The sequence below is a fragment of the Rhinolophus ferrumequinum genome, chromosome 26 (assembly GCF_004115265.2).
Source record: "Rhinolophus ferrumequinum isolate MPI-CBG mRhiFer1 chromosome 26, mRhiFer1_v1.p, whole genome shotgun sequence".
NCBI lineage: Eukaryota > Metazoa > Chordata > Mammalia > Chiroptera > Rhinolophidae > Rhinolophus > Rhinolophus ferrumequinum.
The window spans coordinates 2,894,583-2,910,996 of record NC_046309.1 but is presented as its reverse complement, the minus strand read 5'-3'; the positions used below and the strand labels follow the sequence as shown (position 1 = coordinate 2,910,996).

The 16,414-nt window shown below is 38.7% G+C and overlaps 1 protein-coding gene across 3 annotated transcripts in view; it reads right to left on the bottom strand.

Annotated features, from left to right (window-relative positions):
- The window catches only part of XRCC2 (X-ray repair cross complementing 2), a 90,686-nt gene that overhangs the window by 61,696 nt on the left and 12,576 nt on the right, over positions 1 to 16,414 (bottom strand). For 2 of the 3 annotated variants that reach the window (XR_004422190.1, XR_004422191.1), the window contains exon 2: positions 16,082 to 16,163. Coding sequence is in view for 1 of the 3 variants with exons in the window: in XM_033099139.1 (XP_032955030.1) it covers positions 6,232 to 6,950; positions 16,082 to 16,163 (801 nt within the window). In the remaining 2 variants the exon portion in view is untranslated. Of the gene's footprint in view, positions 1 to 6,001; positions 6,951 to 16,081; positions 16,164 to 16,414 lie in introns of those variants that run through there. The other variant, XM_033099139.1, reaches the window with a different exon arrangement.

Sequence of the window (16,414 nt, the reverse complement as noted above, 5' to 3'; positions counted from 1 at the left end):
TCCAGCTTCTTAATATCTTTTGTCTGATATTACTATATATATATACCAGCCTTCTCTTGTTTGTTTAATGAAGGATCTTTTCATTTCTTTAATATTAAGTTTCCTGCACTTTGTTAGCTGTCTCTTTAAAATAGCATCTTATCATGTTCTTTCAATTTGTTCTACTGTATTATCCCTTTTTCTCCTTAGATTTAAAAAATCGTCCCATTATTTTTCTTCTATTCATTTTAAAGTTATATCCTTTTCCTATTCTTGAGTGGTTATTCTAGAAAGAGTAAGATGCAACCTCTTTGTCAGTGTCTAATGTTAACTGATACCTTCCCTTCTCTGAGACAACGTGAGGACCTTAAAACACTAATTCCATTTACCCACACTCCCAACTCATATGTTCTTTCCACGTATTCTAAATCTGTATGACCTGTGCGTGTCTGCTGGGTGGGTGGGGCTGTCATCTGTTTCTGCAGTTTCTCACTCACAGAGACTTGTCTTTTGGTGAGTCAGGTTACTTTAGAACGCATTTTGGACAATGCATTTTAAAATTCACTTTTAGAAATAATTTGAGGCCCAGGATGATATTACCATCCTCCAGAGAAAATTTTTGTTTTGGTAGGTACGTGGAGGCACTAAAAATCTGAGTACATAATATACCCATCACTCAGATTTAAACCACCGATATTTTGCTCTTCTTGTTTCAGCTATACTTCCCCACTTTCAACATTTTGTAAATACATTTTTTAAATGATTTTTTTAAGTCTTGTGATTTTTTTTTTTAGCCACCCACATAATGAGAGTCCAAGCTGCAGTCTGTGCAAGGGCTGGTTTATTTCAATTTCACCCTTATTTCTAGGGTACCACCATTCAGGGTCCTGTGATTCTGGGGTGTGATTACTAAGGTTCCCCAACAGTGACACCAAGAAAAGCATTGTTTACTCTCAGCTCCTGCCAGTGACATCTGGATTTCCTTTCTTTGCTGGATCTTTACCAAATAATTCTTCATTAACTGGTTAGCTCTTTAACATTTGAAATGTTTGTATCTTACCCAGTTTTTGTTTTGTTTTTACTTTTAGCAAGTGAGTTTGTTTCAATTACATATCCTCTTATTACTGGAAGTCCCCCTAAATGACTGTGGGGAGAGTTCAAATTACTGATTCAAAGCTTGTAAAGATTATAGTATTTTTCATTTTTGTTTTTTTTTGACATAATTTTGGTAAGATGTGTCCATTGTTTCAGTTTTCAAATTTATTGATATGTTAATATTCAAAAATAAATCTCGGGCCGGCCCGGTGGCTCAGGTGGTTAGAGCTCCGTGCTCCTGACTCCGAAGGCTGCCGGTTCGATTCCCACATGGGCCAGTGGGCTCTCAACCACAAGGTTGCCGGTTCAATTCCTCGAGTCCCGCAAGGGATGGTGGGCTCTGCCCCCTGCAACTAAGATTGAACATAGCACCTTGAGCTGAGCTGCCTCCCGGATGGCTCAGTTGGTTGGAGCGCGGGCTCTCACCCACAAGGTTGCCAGTTCAATTCCTCGAGTCCCGCAAGGGATGGTGGGCAGCGCCCCCTGCAACTAAGATTGAACACGGCACCTTGAGCTGAGCTGCCGCTGAGCTCCCAGATGGCTCAGTTGGTTGCAGTGTGTCCTCTCAACCACAAGGTTGCAGGTTCGACTCCCGCAAGGGATGGTGGGCTGCGCCCCCTGCAACTAGCAACGGCAGCTGGACCTGGAGCTGAGCTGCACCCTCCACAACTAAGACTGAAAGGACAACTTGAAGCTGAACCACACCCTCCACAACTAATATTGAAAGGACAACAACTTGACTTGGAAAAAATCCTGGAAGTACACACTGTTCCCCAATAAAGTCCTGTTTCCATTCCCAAATAAAAAATCTTTTTTTTTAAAAAAAAATCTCTGCTCTATTTAGTTATGTCCTCTAGGTCATTCCTAAAACTGTTTATTTGAGCTTTCTCTGGTCACTTGATTTTGTTGTTCCTATGTTGTTTTCTATTTCAGTAATTTCTGTGTTTTTTAATGTCCTTTCAGTTTATTGTTTTTTTTGTTTTTGTTTTTTTCCCTAAGGAAGGCACAGCTCACAGTGGCCCTTATGGGGATCAAACCGGCAACCTTGGTGTTATTAGCACCACACTCTAATCAACTGAGCTAGCTGGACACCCCAGTTTACTGTTTTTTTAACTTAAGTCATATGTTAGTATTTTCTAATTTCAAATGATTTCTTATTTGACATATTAATTATTTAGAAATTTGAACTTTTTCTACACTTGGCATCTTTCAGTTATCCTTTTAGTTGTTGCCTTCTGACAACTGCATTGGTTGTGAAATGATCTGCATGGCACTGATTCTTTGAAATTTGATGATGTCTTTTCATAGCATGTAATGTTTTCATAAATTTTCCTTTTTGTGTTTAAAAGAGTATTCAGAGTTCTACATATATTTTGTACGCAGTATATTTTGTACTCATAGTTCTACATGTTTATTTAAGTTTAACTTTGTGTTCTGATTGTAGGTCCTTAACTGATTTTTTTATCTACATGATCTCCCAGGTATATGAAAATAACTACCATGATGATGATGATGTCAATTTCTCCATGTAGTTCTCTAAATTTTTGCTTTATAGTTTATGAAATTGTCTTACTGAGCACGTATAAACTTAAAGGGTGAATCAAACCTTTGATCATTGTGTAGCATCTGCGTTAAAACAGAAAATCTTACTATAAAATCTACCTACACAGCTACAGGAGCTTCCTTTCAGTATTTCTCTGGTATCTCTTGGCTCTCAAAATTGCTTTGAGAAAATTGCTTTTGAGGCTCTCAAAATATTCTTGTTTTAGATTCATTTCTTTAAAAAGCATATAGTGGATTGTTAAAAATTTAGTCTAATGAACCACAATTTTTCACAGAACAGTTCAACCCATTTACAATTGGAATTATCGCTACCATATTATTCAGTGCTTCTTTGTCTTATCCACTTTCTCTCCTTTGTCTTTATTTGTTCTTCCTCCCCCATCCCCTTTTTCCTTCTGTCTCCTCAACATACATTATTGGAACATGCACTGTTTCTTTTAAAGGCAGCTCTTCAAATTGTCAAGTTCATACTTAAGTCTAAAGTTTGTCCATACCTTTACTCTCCTTCAGAATACAAAATCATTAGACTGATACCATTTCAATTTCCAACCTTACATGCATTAGGCTTCCAGGCAATTAGTTATCTAGAATTTTTACTTTACATTGTGTTTTCCTCCAGCAAATTAGACATTATTGTTTTATACTATCACTATTTCTTTAGATTTACTTACGTGCTTACTATTATCTTTACTGTTACTTCTTACATCCCAGACTTTCTGGGATAATTTTCCTCTTCCTTGAAGTATATCTTTTAGAAGTTCCTTTATGGGGCTATTTTGGTTATAAATTCTCCATTCTTTTTTCATCTGAAAATGTCTTTATTTTACCCTCAATCTCAGATAACAGAGCGATCTGACTCAAAAAATTTTTAATGGTATTAATAATACAGCATTTGATGGTTGAAAGCTGAAAACTTTATATATACAAAGGAAGTAATAAGGTAAGCACTATCTTAATTTTGTACAGCATTCATCAGATGAATCTCTGAAATATCTTCCATATGCATTTTTTACTGGATTCTCACAATTATCTTGAGTTTACCTGTAAGAAAAATATCTTATGATACCCTTTGTTTTCTTTCTCAGAGGCAAATGGGTTAAATTTTCTAAGGTGTGTAATGACTCTCATTATTCTTTTAATTCTATCCAACACTGCTGGTATCTGCTACCTGGGATGTGCCACTTCAATCTTTCTTCTTACGCCTGATTCTTTTCACAAGTATTAAAATTTCCAGTGTTCAAGAAATTCCATTGGTATAACTTTCAGTTTAAAAGAATTTTTTATTAACCAGGATTCTTAACTCCTTCCAGCACGTTGGATAACAAATCTTCTTATGATAACTAAGTCTTTGGTGTGATACTTTAATATGTAATTGATAATTTAAGTTAATATAAAAATTCATGATTTTTTAATCATGTTCCCAAAGAATAAGTTATAAATCTGTGAACAGTCCATTAAATTAACACTTCACTTATAGAGGATAAATGGAAAAACCTGTCATATCCAAGGCTAGAATTCTGCTAAGTTGCTAAGTTTTTCATATACATCTGTAAAAACACACACACACACACACACACGACCAGAGTGCAGAGCTTAATAGGGAAGGTAACTGAATTGTCGTATCTTTTCTTAACAGCTAAAAGGAGAAGTACTCTAGAGTACAGCAAAAGATTCTGAATCTTAATGACCACCCACTCTTATCAGGGGGAAAAATAAGCACAATTTCCCAAAATACGAATATTTACAAGTTACTTATGTGTGACATGTGTTGCACATAATATACACAAAAATGTAAATTGAAAAAGGATGAACTATAGATAAAATACATAACATTTAAAAATATTTGAAATTACATTAATGGCAAAATAACATTTATAGAGGGCATGCAGGTGCATGGGTGTGAGTGACAGTCATGTGATCTAACGTAATTTCACTTGATTGCCAATCTGACTGTTACCATTTTTAATCTCACAACATGGCTGAAGAGCAGATGTTGGACCTAGAAGAGCTGCTAGTTGATGACTTTTTATTGTCCTCTGACAGTTTGGTCCCCTCCTCACCCTGCAACCAAAATAGTTCCTAGACAAGGATTTGTCATTCATTAGGGAGACAATTCCAGGGGGCCCCGTAAGAGTGGGGAAGTGAGAGCAAAGGGTGCAAGGTAAATAAACAGTGTGTCAATGAACAGATTATTGCTTTAAGCAACTGGGGATCAATCCCACGGGGGGGGGGGGCACTGAGAACCAACTCAGTGTCCTCTCACTGAAGGGGGAGGAGGCTGGAGAACTTACAGACCAAATCCTGACCCTCACTGGTTAAAGACCGCCCGGGCTGGCCCCCACGCAGCCTAGCAGGCCCTGGCATCTGGAAGACCCCTTCAGAAATCCTTGGGTTCTGTAACCCACAGATGAGCGAGAGGCCCAGGGTACACGGTAGGGCACAAACAGCATATGCCACATCTGCTGCCACATTCTTGTATTATGAAGAACACTATCTCCAGTCTTGGTTTCTTTGCAGGATTCTTTTTTAATCCCTTAAAAAAATCTTTGTTAGATAAGTAAATTTAGAGTTGACAGCTTTAACTAAATAGGTGACATAAAGGAACACACCCACAAGAACTCCACTGTCAATTCTTGCTGCTATTCCCGCGGGACACCTCGAGTATGTATGTGACAGAAGACAATCTGACATATAGATTGAACAAGGGCCAGGGTCAGTCTGAATATCAAATATTGGTGTAATTTAATCTTTTCTTGGATGAACACGTATAAATAGTTCTACACCTGTCTGTCTCCACCACAATACCTGACCTTCTGTGCCCTTGAGGTGCATGCTCCCCCCATCTGGCAGTCACTGGACCAAAGGGCAGACAGCCTCCCCAGCTCTCAGCTGAAAACGATCCAATTCATTTCAGGGCATGTCAGGACTATTCTAAATGGGTAAGAAAATGCTAGTAACTTACCGTTCTAATATAGCATTTGTCTATCACTTAACCAGGAGGTGATGGAAATTTCAAAACTATCTTTACAGAATTCCTTGAATGGGGATTTCATTTCCCTATGTTTTAAAAATCATACAAAAACCCAACTAATGAACTCCATCTTGGAATTCAGCGTAACTAACTCAGATTAAAATGTTCTAACTTTCTATGGTTCCTGGTGTGAAGGCAGAGGGCAGACTACTTGTTTTTGCCCCTCTGCAGAAATAACCACTCTACAGAAACATTCTCCAAAGCCATAGCTCCCTAAAGGAGTTACATGTGAAGAACCAGAAATGCACTTAAACCTCCGTAAACAAAAAAGTACTTAACGGAATTCCAGAAATGGGACACAAAGTCATAAAAGTGTACTTTATTTAGGCTGAAATGTGTTTTAAAACAAGTTTAATATACAGTTTAATTGTTAATATCACTTTGATTAATCTTCAATGACCTAGGAACAGAATATTCTGAGGTTGTACTGTTCTAGTTTAAGAAATCCATTCTGCTAAGTTCATTCCCTTAGTGTGTAAAACTTAAGAACTGAATCACTTTTGCCTATTAAGCTTCTTAAAACTTGCATAATATCCTACAAGATTATTTTGATACATACGATATCAACAGAACTCAACCCCACTTTCTCCAATAATAAAAACATGGTTTTTTAAATTGTTATTTTTTAAATGACGTGAAACTAAAGCAAACTGGTTACTGGTTTTAGAATCGTCTTTGGAGAAAAACAGTCTGCACTTTACCACTTGTTGCCACGCCTTACAGAGATAGGGGATGTAGTCCACGTGGGTGTCGCGGGCGTGGCTGGAGGCAGAGCAAGGCCCTTCAGCCTGGTCTGAGGCTTTCTGCATGATACTCTGTGTTGTTGCCAAGAGGCCCAAGCGATACTCATTGACAAGTTTCTCTAAGAGCTGAGAACATTTCTTCAGAGCGGACTCCTGCAAGTTAACCCTTTCTCCTCCATTGGCACGGTCTATCCAGTAAAAAGCTGACAGGCTATCCAAAATCAGAAGGCAGAGAGAGGGGTGACTACAAAACATGGTTTCTAGTGAGTAGAGTGTGAGGAGTAACTGGGTGCTGCTACTGCAGTGTACCAAAAAAAATCTTCCAAGGCAGCATTTTACGGTTTCTTCACAACTCTGGGACAGTCTATGCTCAAGAATTGTAACAAGCCGAAGCATATCAAAGTGGTAATCTGTATCAATAAATAAGACTTCTACTTCCAGTCCACCTTCTGATTTTGGAAGTATACATCGTGCTGTTAAATGATAAAGCATTTCAGTTTTTCCAGTTCCTTCTGGACCATGAAATTCAAGAATATCACCTGTGTAAAATTTAAAAATGGCAGTCAAAATGCAGCAACACAGTGACAGTATGCTACAAAACGAAAAGCCTGCAAAAATATTTTAAAAGACATTTATTGGAATGTAAAAGAAAATCTAAATCTATCTGTCATAAGCAACTACAAATAAACCAGGAAATTAAATCATTAAATTTCACCCCTGAGAATGGAGTTAGCTATTAATTAGCGTCAAGAACCTTTGAAAAACAGAATGACATGGTCGAAAGGGGCCTAAGGGAACCTCCTGGGGGTGGGTCCACATGCATTCACACTTATGTTGGTGATGCTGGAGAGTTAAGAATAAATTGCAATGGACCCAGGGCCTTTCGAAACTCTACTGGTGACCATGGTCACACGGCGTCTGGTACCTGATTACTCAACGTCCATTCTCTCCTTTCTCCTTCAGTACAAAACCCCAACTGGGTCAGGAAGCACGGCCAACTTAAAGACTATTTTTCTCAGTCTTCCTTGCAAAGAGGATTCACCAGGTATCTCAGCCATGGACAATGAGACCCACTTAGCTGTCTGCTGGGATTTCTAGTTTTGCTTTCCTGATGCAGGTGCCACATCTGCTCTCTCGCTGCCTTCTCAAACAGCCATCTTGAAACAGTGAGGAGGGAGGGGTCTCCAAGGAGGGGGCTCTAAGACAGGAGGCCTCGCCCAGGACTGTGATCACAATACGGATCCCGGACCAGTTACGCACATTCTGCCTCTAGACCACTTTTCATACGAGGAAAACAAGCCTGTCCGTGATAAGCTACTAGGCTGGACTTCTGTTCCAATCAGATGCAATAACCCCTGATTAGGGGTCTCGAGGTTACTGGCATTACGGGCACAGCAATTCTGGACTGTGCAGTTCACACATCTAGGTCCTGAGTGCCAACAGAATCCCTCCGCTGAAAACACGCCACACATTTCCACACTGCCTTCAATTATTCTTTGCTGTATGAATCTCTCTTGGAACTATGTCCGATTAGGATATCAGCATTTTGAATTATTCTCTTAGCATTATAAATCAAAGCCAACTACTGTGAACTTTGAAGACGCTAAATCTCTCTCTACGTAGGTTCCAATAACTGTCTTTCATTGAGCATAGCACAAATTAAATAAAACACTGGGGAAAGTGTCCTGCCTCCAGAGCTTTTCAAAATCTGCTCTAAACAGTGGCCTTCCAATTCTTGCTAGAATTAAAATTTGCTAAAACTATTGCCATTTAATTTATGGCTGAACCACATAATTGAACACCATTAAAATGCAGATTCTGGGCCCCCAAAAATTACATAGTCTGAGAATCCAGTTACTTTACTTCCTGTTATTACTAACAAACCATTATATGTTGGAACACTCACAAATAATGTGTAAGAAATCTAGCAAGTTGCCACCATACTATATTTAAGGTAGTATAAATCTTCAGCCAATTTCTTCTACAATCTTACATACAATTTGCAATTCAAAATTTATATGAAAAAGATTCCCCTTCGCAACCACCCCCAAAGATTCCAGTCTCAAAGAGTGAAACTATTTTCACATCAACAACTGTTCATGGCTGCTCTTATTAAAAGTTAACATAGTGACTAAAACTATATTCAACCCAGATGTTCAGTTTACTCTCTCCTACTATATTACTGAGGAGCTAAGCTGTCCCCAAACAAAGTCTTTTACTGCCTTATATTATAGCAGGAGAATAAACTGTATACACTAGCTGAAGAAACGTTAACACAGAACCAACATTAATGGCAGTGAAGCCAAGTTGAAAACACAATTGTAGCAAGATCAATCCGAAAGCGGTTTGTGGGACACAATGAATGGACTGTGCAGAAACACAGCGCGGAACCGTAAGCACACTGCACCAGCTCTCCGCTCTCCTCTCCCCAGAAAAGCAGGCAGGAGAGGCTGGTCAGCAGCACCGGCCTTCCCACAGTACTTGACAAATGGAAAGGGACTGCTTCCTGATAGCCCTGGGGACCAAACAACACTGAGGTGGGAATAACAAACTTGACCATCAACCATGACCACATTTATCATGCTACGTAATTCTGCCTATTTATTTGATTATATTTCCTGTTGGCTACTTCAAGGCTGGCACGTGAATATTTTATTCCCAGCACAAAACACGTTATCTTTTGAATGTATTTCATTGGATTACTTTCTTCTTAAGAACTTCTTGAGCGACATCTAAAGAATGAAAATGTAAGTCCGGATTAGGGCAGGGTTAGACGCCCAAAAGTCAATTTTGGAAAATGGCATTTTGAAAGGAAGCAGGTCTGGTAAGGGGGGAGCCGCAGGTGAGGGTTTGGGGGTGGGCCGTGCTTAGCAGAGTCCAGCAGGTGTGAAGGTACGGGTGGAGATTTAAAAGTACTACGAAGAGATAGGCTTAGAAGTACCCATAGAAATCAAGTACATAAGCAAAGTAGGGATTTTTAATTCACGTAATTTATGTAAATATCCTAACACGAATTTAGTTTTCAAAACGGTATGTTGAGACCTAGGAGTCACAAAATAAAAATGTCTTACAACGACTAGGATTTAATATTTAAGACAGTAGTAAGAGGCTGGATACAGAGATCTGGGAGAAAGTTACATGGTAATAGAAGAGAAACTCTTTTAGGTTGGTGGGAGTGAACTTAAAATTAAGAATGGAAGGCCAAAAGCTCAATGCTTGGGATACAACTACAGTTAAAGAAGTCAGATAAAACAGGAATAGAAAAAGCAGGAGGAAGAATAACACAGAGCACAAAATAAGGTTTCAAGAAAACAAAATAGTGCTAAACAATACTAAATGCAATGGAAAAATTCTAAAAATGAAAAAATGGCAGGGAGAGGTAGGAACAACAGCTCCTGAAGAGTGACCGTAGAGCAGTAATGTGTAGTTTGCAAAAGCACATCTCACATACATATTATTTTATGAACCAAACTTCAAAAACGGAGATACCGGAAGATAGACTGAAAAGGCGCTGTGGGGAGCAGTCACTGCTTTTAGAGGAACACCAAAAACAGAGCTCAGGTTATAGAAGTCAGCCGCTAAATGCGGAGTTAGAAAAGGGATACAGTGGTTGATGTTCATATAGAAGTAAGGAAACTCAACAGCAGTTTCATGAGATTGGAGACGCAAATGAAGATAATTTAAGAGTAATGTACTGTATTCTGAGGTAAAAGGCAAGGGACTCCATAGAGAGATAAAAATACATGATACTAGTCAGAGAGTAATTGTGAGATATGATCTGGAATTCTCAGAATAGGAAAAACAATGAAAAATTTGCCAAGACTGTCCTTGGAGAGAGGGGTGGTGTTCATAAACACGGTTCAGCATCACTCAAAAGAACCGGTCGAGAGCGCTTTCCTACATGGTTTAATACGGCGTTCTAAGTCCACACATCAACTAGGAAATAGCTGATGTACTGACGGGTTCCTTCCATCCTGGGTTCAGCACTGAGGCACCTGAGGCAAGGTTTGAAGTCAAGTGCTTGGTTAAGAGGTTATTAGGTATACAAAGACACTCTTCTCCTTTCACAGGTTAATAGAAAAGCACGTAAAAAGGTCATTTATAAAAACTGGGGAAGTAAAATCTACAAATTACACATATCATTAAGGTCCTTGAACTAGAGTCCCTACAAATATGCTTAATGATGAATTGAAATCAGTTTCACTGATTTTATAAACATTTACTATCTAATCAGAAGACCAAAAATTGTATTCAAGTATTATGTTTAATAGAGGGACACCGTCCTTTTAAGTGTATTTGAAGTCACTAGGTCATATGTTTCTGTGAGCTGTTACAAAAAATTGCACCCTTGTCCAGTCAAAAAGTACTGAGTATGACAACTTGTAGTGGGGAAAAAAAACACAAAAAAACCCTTCTACAGTTTGGCACTTGAGTCAATTAAACTAAATCAGGAAATCTGGATGGTTTGGCCTTGATAGTTACTCTCACAAATAGAATACTGCAAAGGGTTTGGGTAACAGATTGCCACAGCGAGTTTAGCATCTAAAGATCCTTCAAAACAAGGAAAAGAAAAAACAGCCAAAAAATATATCCTCTTGATACCAACCTACTAATTATGTAACAAATATGTTGAATTTGCAGATCACAATCAGAGCAATGAAGAGGTAATAAATTGTTATATGGTACCGAATAACTACTATCCAAAAAAGCATTAAAAACACGTTTACAGCAGCCTTAGAGACTCCTAAAACCCGTAAATCTCCAACTGTTTCGACCTGAACTTCCCTAGCACTATTTCTGATAAATTACTCGTGTGAAGTCAGCTTTATAATCCCAGTCTTATGCATGCTAGTGCTCTGATGAGCATTCATCTAACTACCTTACAGCTGTAAGATCCACGACAGCTTTAAGTAAACTTTGTTGGCGACTGAACAAGATGGTGTTTTTAGAATTTCTATAAATGTAATATTCAAATGCATAAGCTGTGCTACAGACCCATGTTTCAACGTCAGTTTCATAAGGTTCAACTTAATAATATCCTTTCTGACAGAAAGAATAGAAAGACAGGTCTAACACGTTTGATCAAAATTTGTCTTTTATTATTGAAAGTTTAGAATTTTATTTGCTAACAGATCTGCTCCACAAGAAATATTAAAGGGAATCCTCTAGGTTGAGTAAAAGGACAGCAGACAGTAACTTGAATCCCACTGACTTAATAAAGAACACAAATAAATGTAACTACCTAACTAAATAAAAAATACAGTCTAAATGTGTTTTATATTTGTAACTTTTTTCATCTAAGAAACTGCATTAAGTAATTATTTCAATTATATTAATAAATAATTTTAAACGTTTGTGGGCATACAATATATAAATGTGCAATTTGTAACAGCACAAAGGGAGGGGGCAGAAATCAAGATACATACTATCAAAGTTTTTATAAAATATTAAAATTAGGGCCGGCCCTGTGGCTCAGGCGGTTGGAGCTCCGTGCTCCTAACTCCGAAGGCTGCCAGTTCGATTCCCACATGGGCCAGCGGGCTCTCAACTACAAGGTTGCCAGTTCATACTCCTGGAGTCCCCCAAGGGATGGTGGGCAGCGCCCCCTGCAATTAACATTGAACACGGCACCTTGAGCTGAGCTGCCGCTGAGCTCCCGGATGGCTCAGTTGGTTGGAGCGCCATCCTCTTAACCACAAGGTTGCCAGTTCAACCATGGCAAGGGACCGCAAGGGATGGTGGGCTGCGCCCCCTGCAACTAGAAACGGCAACTGGACTTGGAGCTGAGCTGCGCCCTCCACAACTAAGACTGAAAGGACAACGACTTGAAGCTGAACAGCACCCTTCACAACTAAGATTGAAAGGACAACAACTTGACTTGGAAAAAACGTCCTGGAAGTACACACTGTTCCCCAATAAAGTCCTGTTCCCCTTCCCCAATAAAAAAAATCTTTAAAAAAAAATATTAAGATGGTATTAATCCATGGACAGCCCGATGGCTCGGTTAGAGCGCGAGCTCTCAACAACAAGGTCTCCGGTTCAATTCCCACATGGGATGGTGGGCTGCACCCCCTGCAACTAAAGATTGAAAACGACGACTGGACTTGGAGCTGAAGACTGCGCCCTCCACAACTAGATTGAAGGACAACGACTTGGAGCTGAAGAAACACACAGTTCCCCAATATTCTCCAATAAAATTAAAAAAAAAAAAAAAAAGATGGTATTAATCCAGACTAAATTGTTATAAATTAAGATGTTAATTGTAATCCTCAGGAAAACTAATAGTAAAATAATTATATAAAACAGACAGCAAAATGGCAGTCATAAGCCCTATCTTACTGGTAATTCACTAACTATAAATGGATTAAACAGTACAAACAAAAGGCAGAGAGTGGCAGAATGGAATTAAAAAACATGGTCCAACTATAGGCTCTCTGCCTACAATGGGCACACTCTACATGCCAAGTTACAAACAGGTTGATAGTAAAAGGACAGAAAAAGTTATACCACCCAAAAGGTAATCAAAAGAAAGCTGAAGTGGCTATGCTATTATTAGACAAAATATACTTTTAGACAAAAATTGTTATTAGAGACAAAGGACACTTTGTTTTTCACTGTGGTAAGACACATAACGTAAAATTTACCAGCTTACCCATTTTTAAGTGTATAGTTCAGTCAAGTATATTTGCATTATTCAGTAGTGTTAAGTATATTTGTATTACTGTGAAACAGATCTCTGGACCTTTTTCATGTTGCAAAAATGAAACTCTGTACCCACTGAACAACTATCCTTCCCACTCTCCCAAGCTCTTGGTAGACCATTCTACTTTCTGCTTCTGTGAATGTAACTATTTTAGACACCTGATATACTTGGAATCATATAAGTATTTTCCTTTTTGTCACTGGCTTATTTCACATAGCATGTCCTCAGGATTCATCCATGTTGCAGCATGTGACAGGACTTCCTTCCTTTTTAAGGCTTAATTATATCCCATTTATGTATTTGCCACATTTTTATCCATTCATCCATTGAACATTTGGGTTGCTTCCATCTCTAAGCTACAGTGAGTGATGCATGCAAACTATCTCTCTTCAATACCCTGCTTTCAATTCTTTTGGAAATATACCCAGAAGTAGAATTGTTAGATCATGTGATAGTTCTATTTTATTTTTTTGAAGCTCTCCATACTGTTTTCCATAGCAGTTGTACCATTTTATAATCTGATCAACAGTGCAAAAGGGTTCCAACTTCTTCACATCTTCACCAACACTTGTTATTTTCTGTTCTTTTGATAGTAGCCATGCTGATGGGTGTGAGGTGACAAGACATTTTATAAAAAAGGTAAATGAGTCAATTTGGGGTAAAATGAAGCCCCAAAGTACTTGAAGCAAAAAGTGACAAAACTAAAGGGAGAAATAGACAATTCAACAGTAATAGTTGGAGACTTTAACACTCCGCTTTCAATAATGGATAGAACTAGTCAGAAGATCAACACGGAAATAGAAGACTTGAACAACATTAAAAGCCAACTAGAACTCAGAGACACCAACAAAACACTTGCCCTAACTGTAGCAGAACACACATTCTTCTCAAGTGCATATGGGACATTCTTTAGGATAGACCATATGATTGGCCATAAAATAAGCCTCAATAATTTAAAAAAATTGAATCACAGGGGCTGGCCCGGTGGCTCAGGCGGTTGGAGCTCCATGCTCCTAACTCTGAAGGCTGCCGGTTCGATTACCACATGAGCCAGTGGGCTCTCAACCACAAGGTTGCCAGTTCGATTCCTTGAGTCCCTCAAGGGATGGTGGGCAGCTCCCCCTGCAACTAAGATTGAACATGGCACCTTGAGCTGAGCTGCCGCTGAACTCCTGGATGGTTGAGTTGGTTGGAGTGTGTCCTCTCAACCACAAGGTTGCCGGTTCGACTCCCGCAAGGGATGGTGGGCTGTGCCCCCTGCAACTAGCAACGGCAAGTGGACCTGGAGCTGAGCTTCACCCTCCACAACTAAGACTGAAAGGACAACAACTTGACTTGGAAAAAAAAGTCCTGGAAGTACACACTGTTCCCCAATAAAGTCCTGTTCCCCTTCCCCAATAAAATCTTTAAAAAAAAATAAATTGACTCATAGACATTCTCAGATCAAAAAAGAATGAAAACAGAAATCAGTAACAACAAGAAAAGCGGTAAATCCTCTTGACCTTGGATTAGGTGATGGCTTCTTAACTATATCAAAAGCTTAAACAAGAGGAAAAAAATAGATACATTGGACTTCATCAAAATAACTTTGTGCTTCAATGGACACCATCAAGATAGTGAAAAGACAGCCCACAAAATGGGAGAAAATATTTGCAAAGCATATAGTTGATAAGGGACTTGTATCTAGAATATACAAAGAACTATAAAAACTCAATAATAAAAGACAACCCGATTTCTAAAATGGGCAAAAGATCTGACATTTCTCTAAATTACACATACAAATGGCCAATAAGCACATGCAAAGATGCTTAACATCACTGGCCACCAGGGAAACGGAACCGAAAACCACAGTGAGACATCATTTCATACTCACTAGGAAGGCTTACTCAAAAAGGACAATAGCATTTGTTTGCACAATGTGGGGAAATTGGAACCATCACACATTTCACTGCTGGTGGCACGTAAAATGAGTAGCTGTTTTGGAAAACAGTCTGGCAGGTCCACAAAAGGTTAAACAGAATTACCACACAACCTGGCAGTCTCTCTGGTAGGTATCACCCATGAGAATTGAAAACATATCCAGAGAAACTTGCACGCAAATAATCACAGCATAATTCCTAACAGCCCCAAAGTAGACACAACCAAAATGTCCATCAAGTGAAGGATGGATAAACAAAATGTGGTGTACCCACACAAGAGAATATTATTCAACCATAGAAAGGAATGAACTTCTGACGTATGCTACAATATGATGAACCTTGAAAAGATTATGCAAAATAAAAGAAGCCAGTCACAGAAGACCACATTGCTACCTGATTCCAATTATATGAAATGTCCAGAAAAGGCCAGTCGATAAAGTCAGAATGTAGACTAGCAGTTGCCTAAGGCTGAGGTCTGTGGGAAGAAATAGGGAGTGACGACTAATGGGCATGAGTTTCTTTGGGGGATGAAAATGTTCTCAAGTCAATGGTGGTGACGGTCACCTAACTGTGAATGCTAAACATCATGACTTGTACACTGAAATGGGTGAACTTCATTTCTATAAAGCTGTGACATTAAAAAAGACAACCTTAGCACACTATCGTCTTTGTAAATTTAATAAACAAAAAGGTGTGTATTTTCCCTACTGTAGAAACATTAACAGAACAAAGGGTACCTAAGGACTTTCCTGTGATTCTCAAACTTTTAAAGAATTAAAAAAAAAAAAAAAAGCAAAATTCCCACAAATATTGTGTTGGGATAAAAGAGGTCCATGTTTATTCTGAAGATTCACCTCAGTTAAGCCAAACTTCACGTCATCTGACGTAGACAAGGGAGGCTTAAAACTGTTGTCATGATCTGTTTCTCAGTTTAACTTTACAGTTTAACCATATAGCTTCGTGCTAGGAGTATGTGAATATACATGAAAAAACGCTGCTTTACAAAACTGAACATAGGACTGTATTTGGTTTGAGATTGTGTTTTTACCATGCAGAGGTGACTCTTCATCAGCAAACAGATGGGGCTCTATTTCTTTCAAGGAGCTTCGACCTTCAAGTCGGGCAAGGAGCTTCAAAAGGAAGAGAGAGAGAAGGAAAAGTCATTACCCGTAATTATAAAATCCTAGAAATCTACATTCATATGATTTTCCAAAAGTTTATAAAAAAGACTTTTCATAATTTCTCTGAGGATTTGGAGGACATGATGAAACAGGGAATATAATTTAGAAGAGCTGTATCCACGTATTCAGAGAATCTTTCTTTCTTTGTTTACATACCAAACTCGGAGTCCCGCCCTCAAAGGAGCTGACGCTGTGGTCTG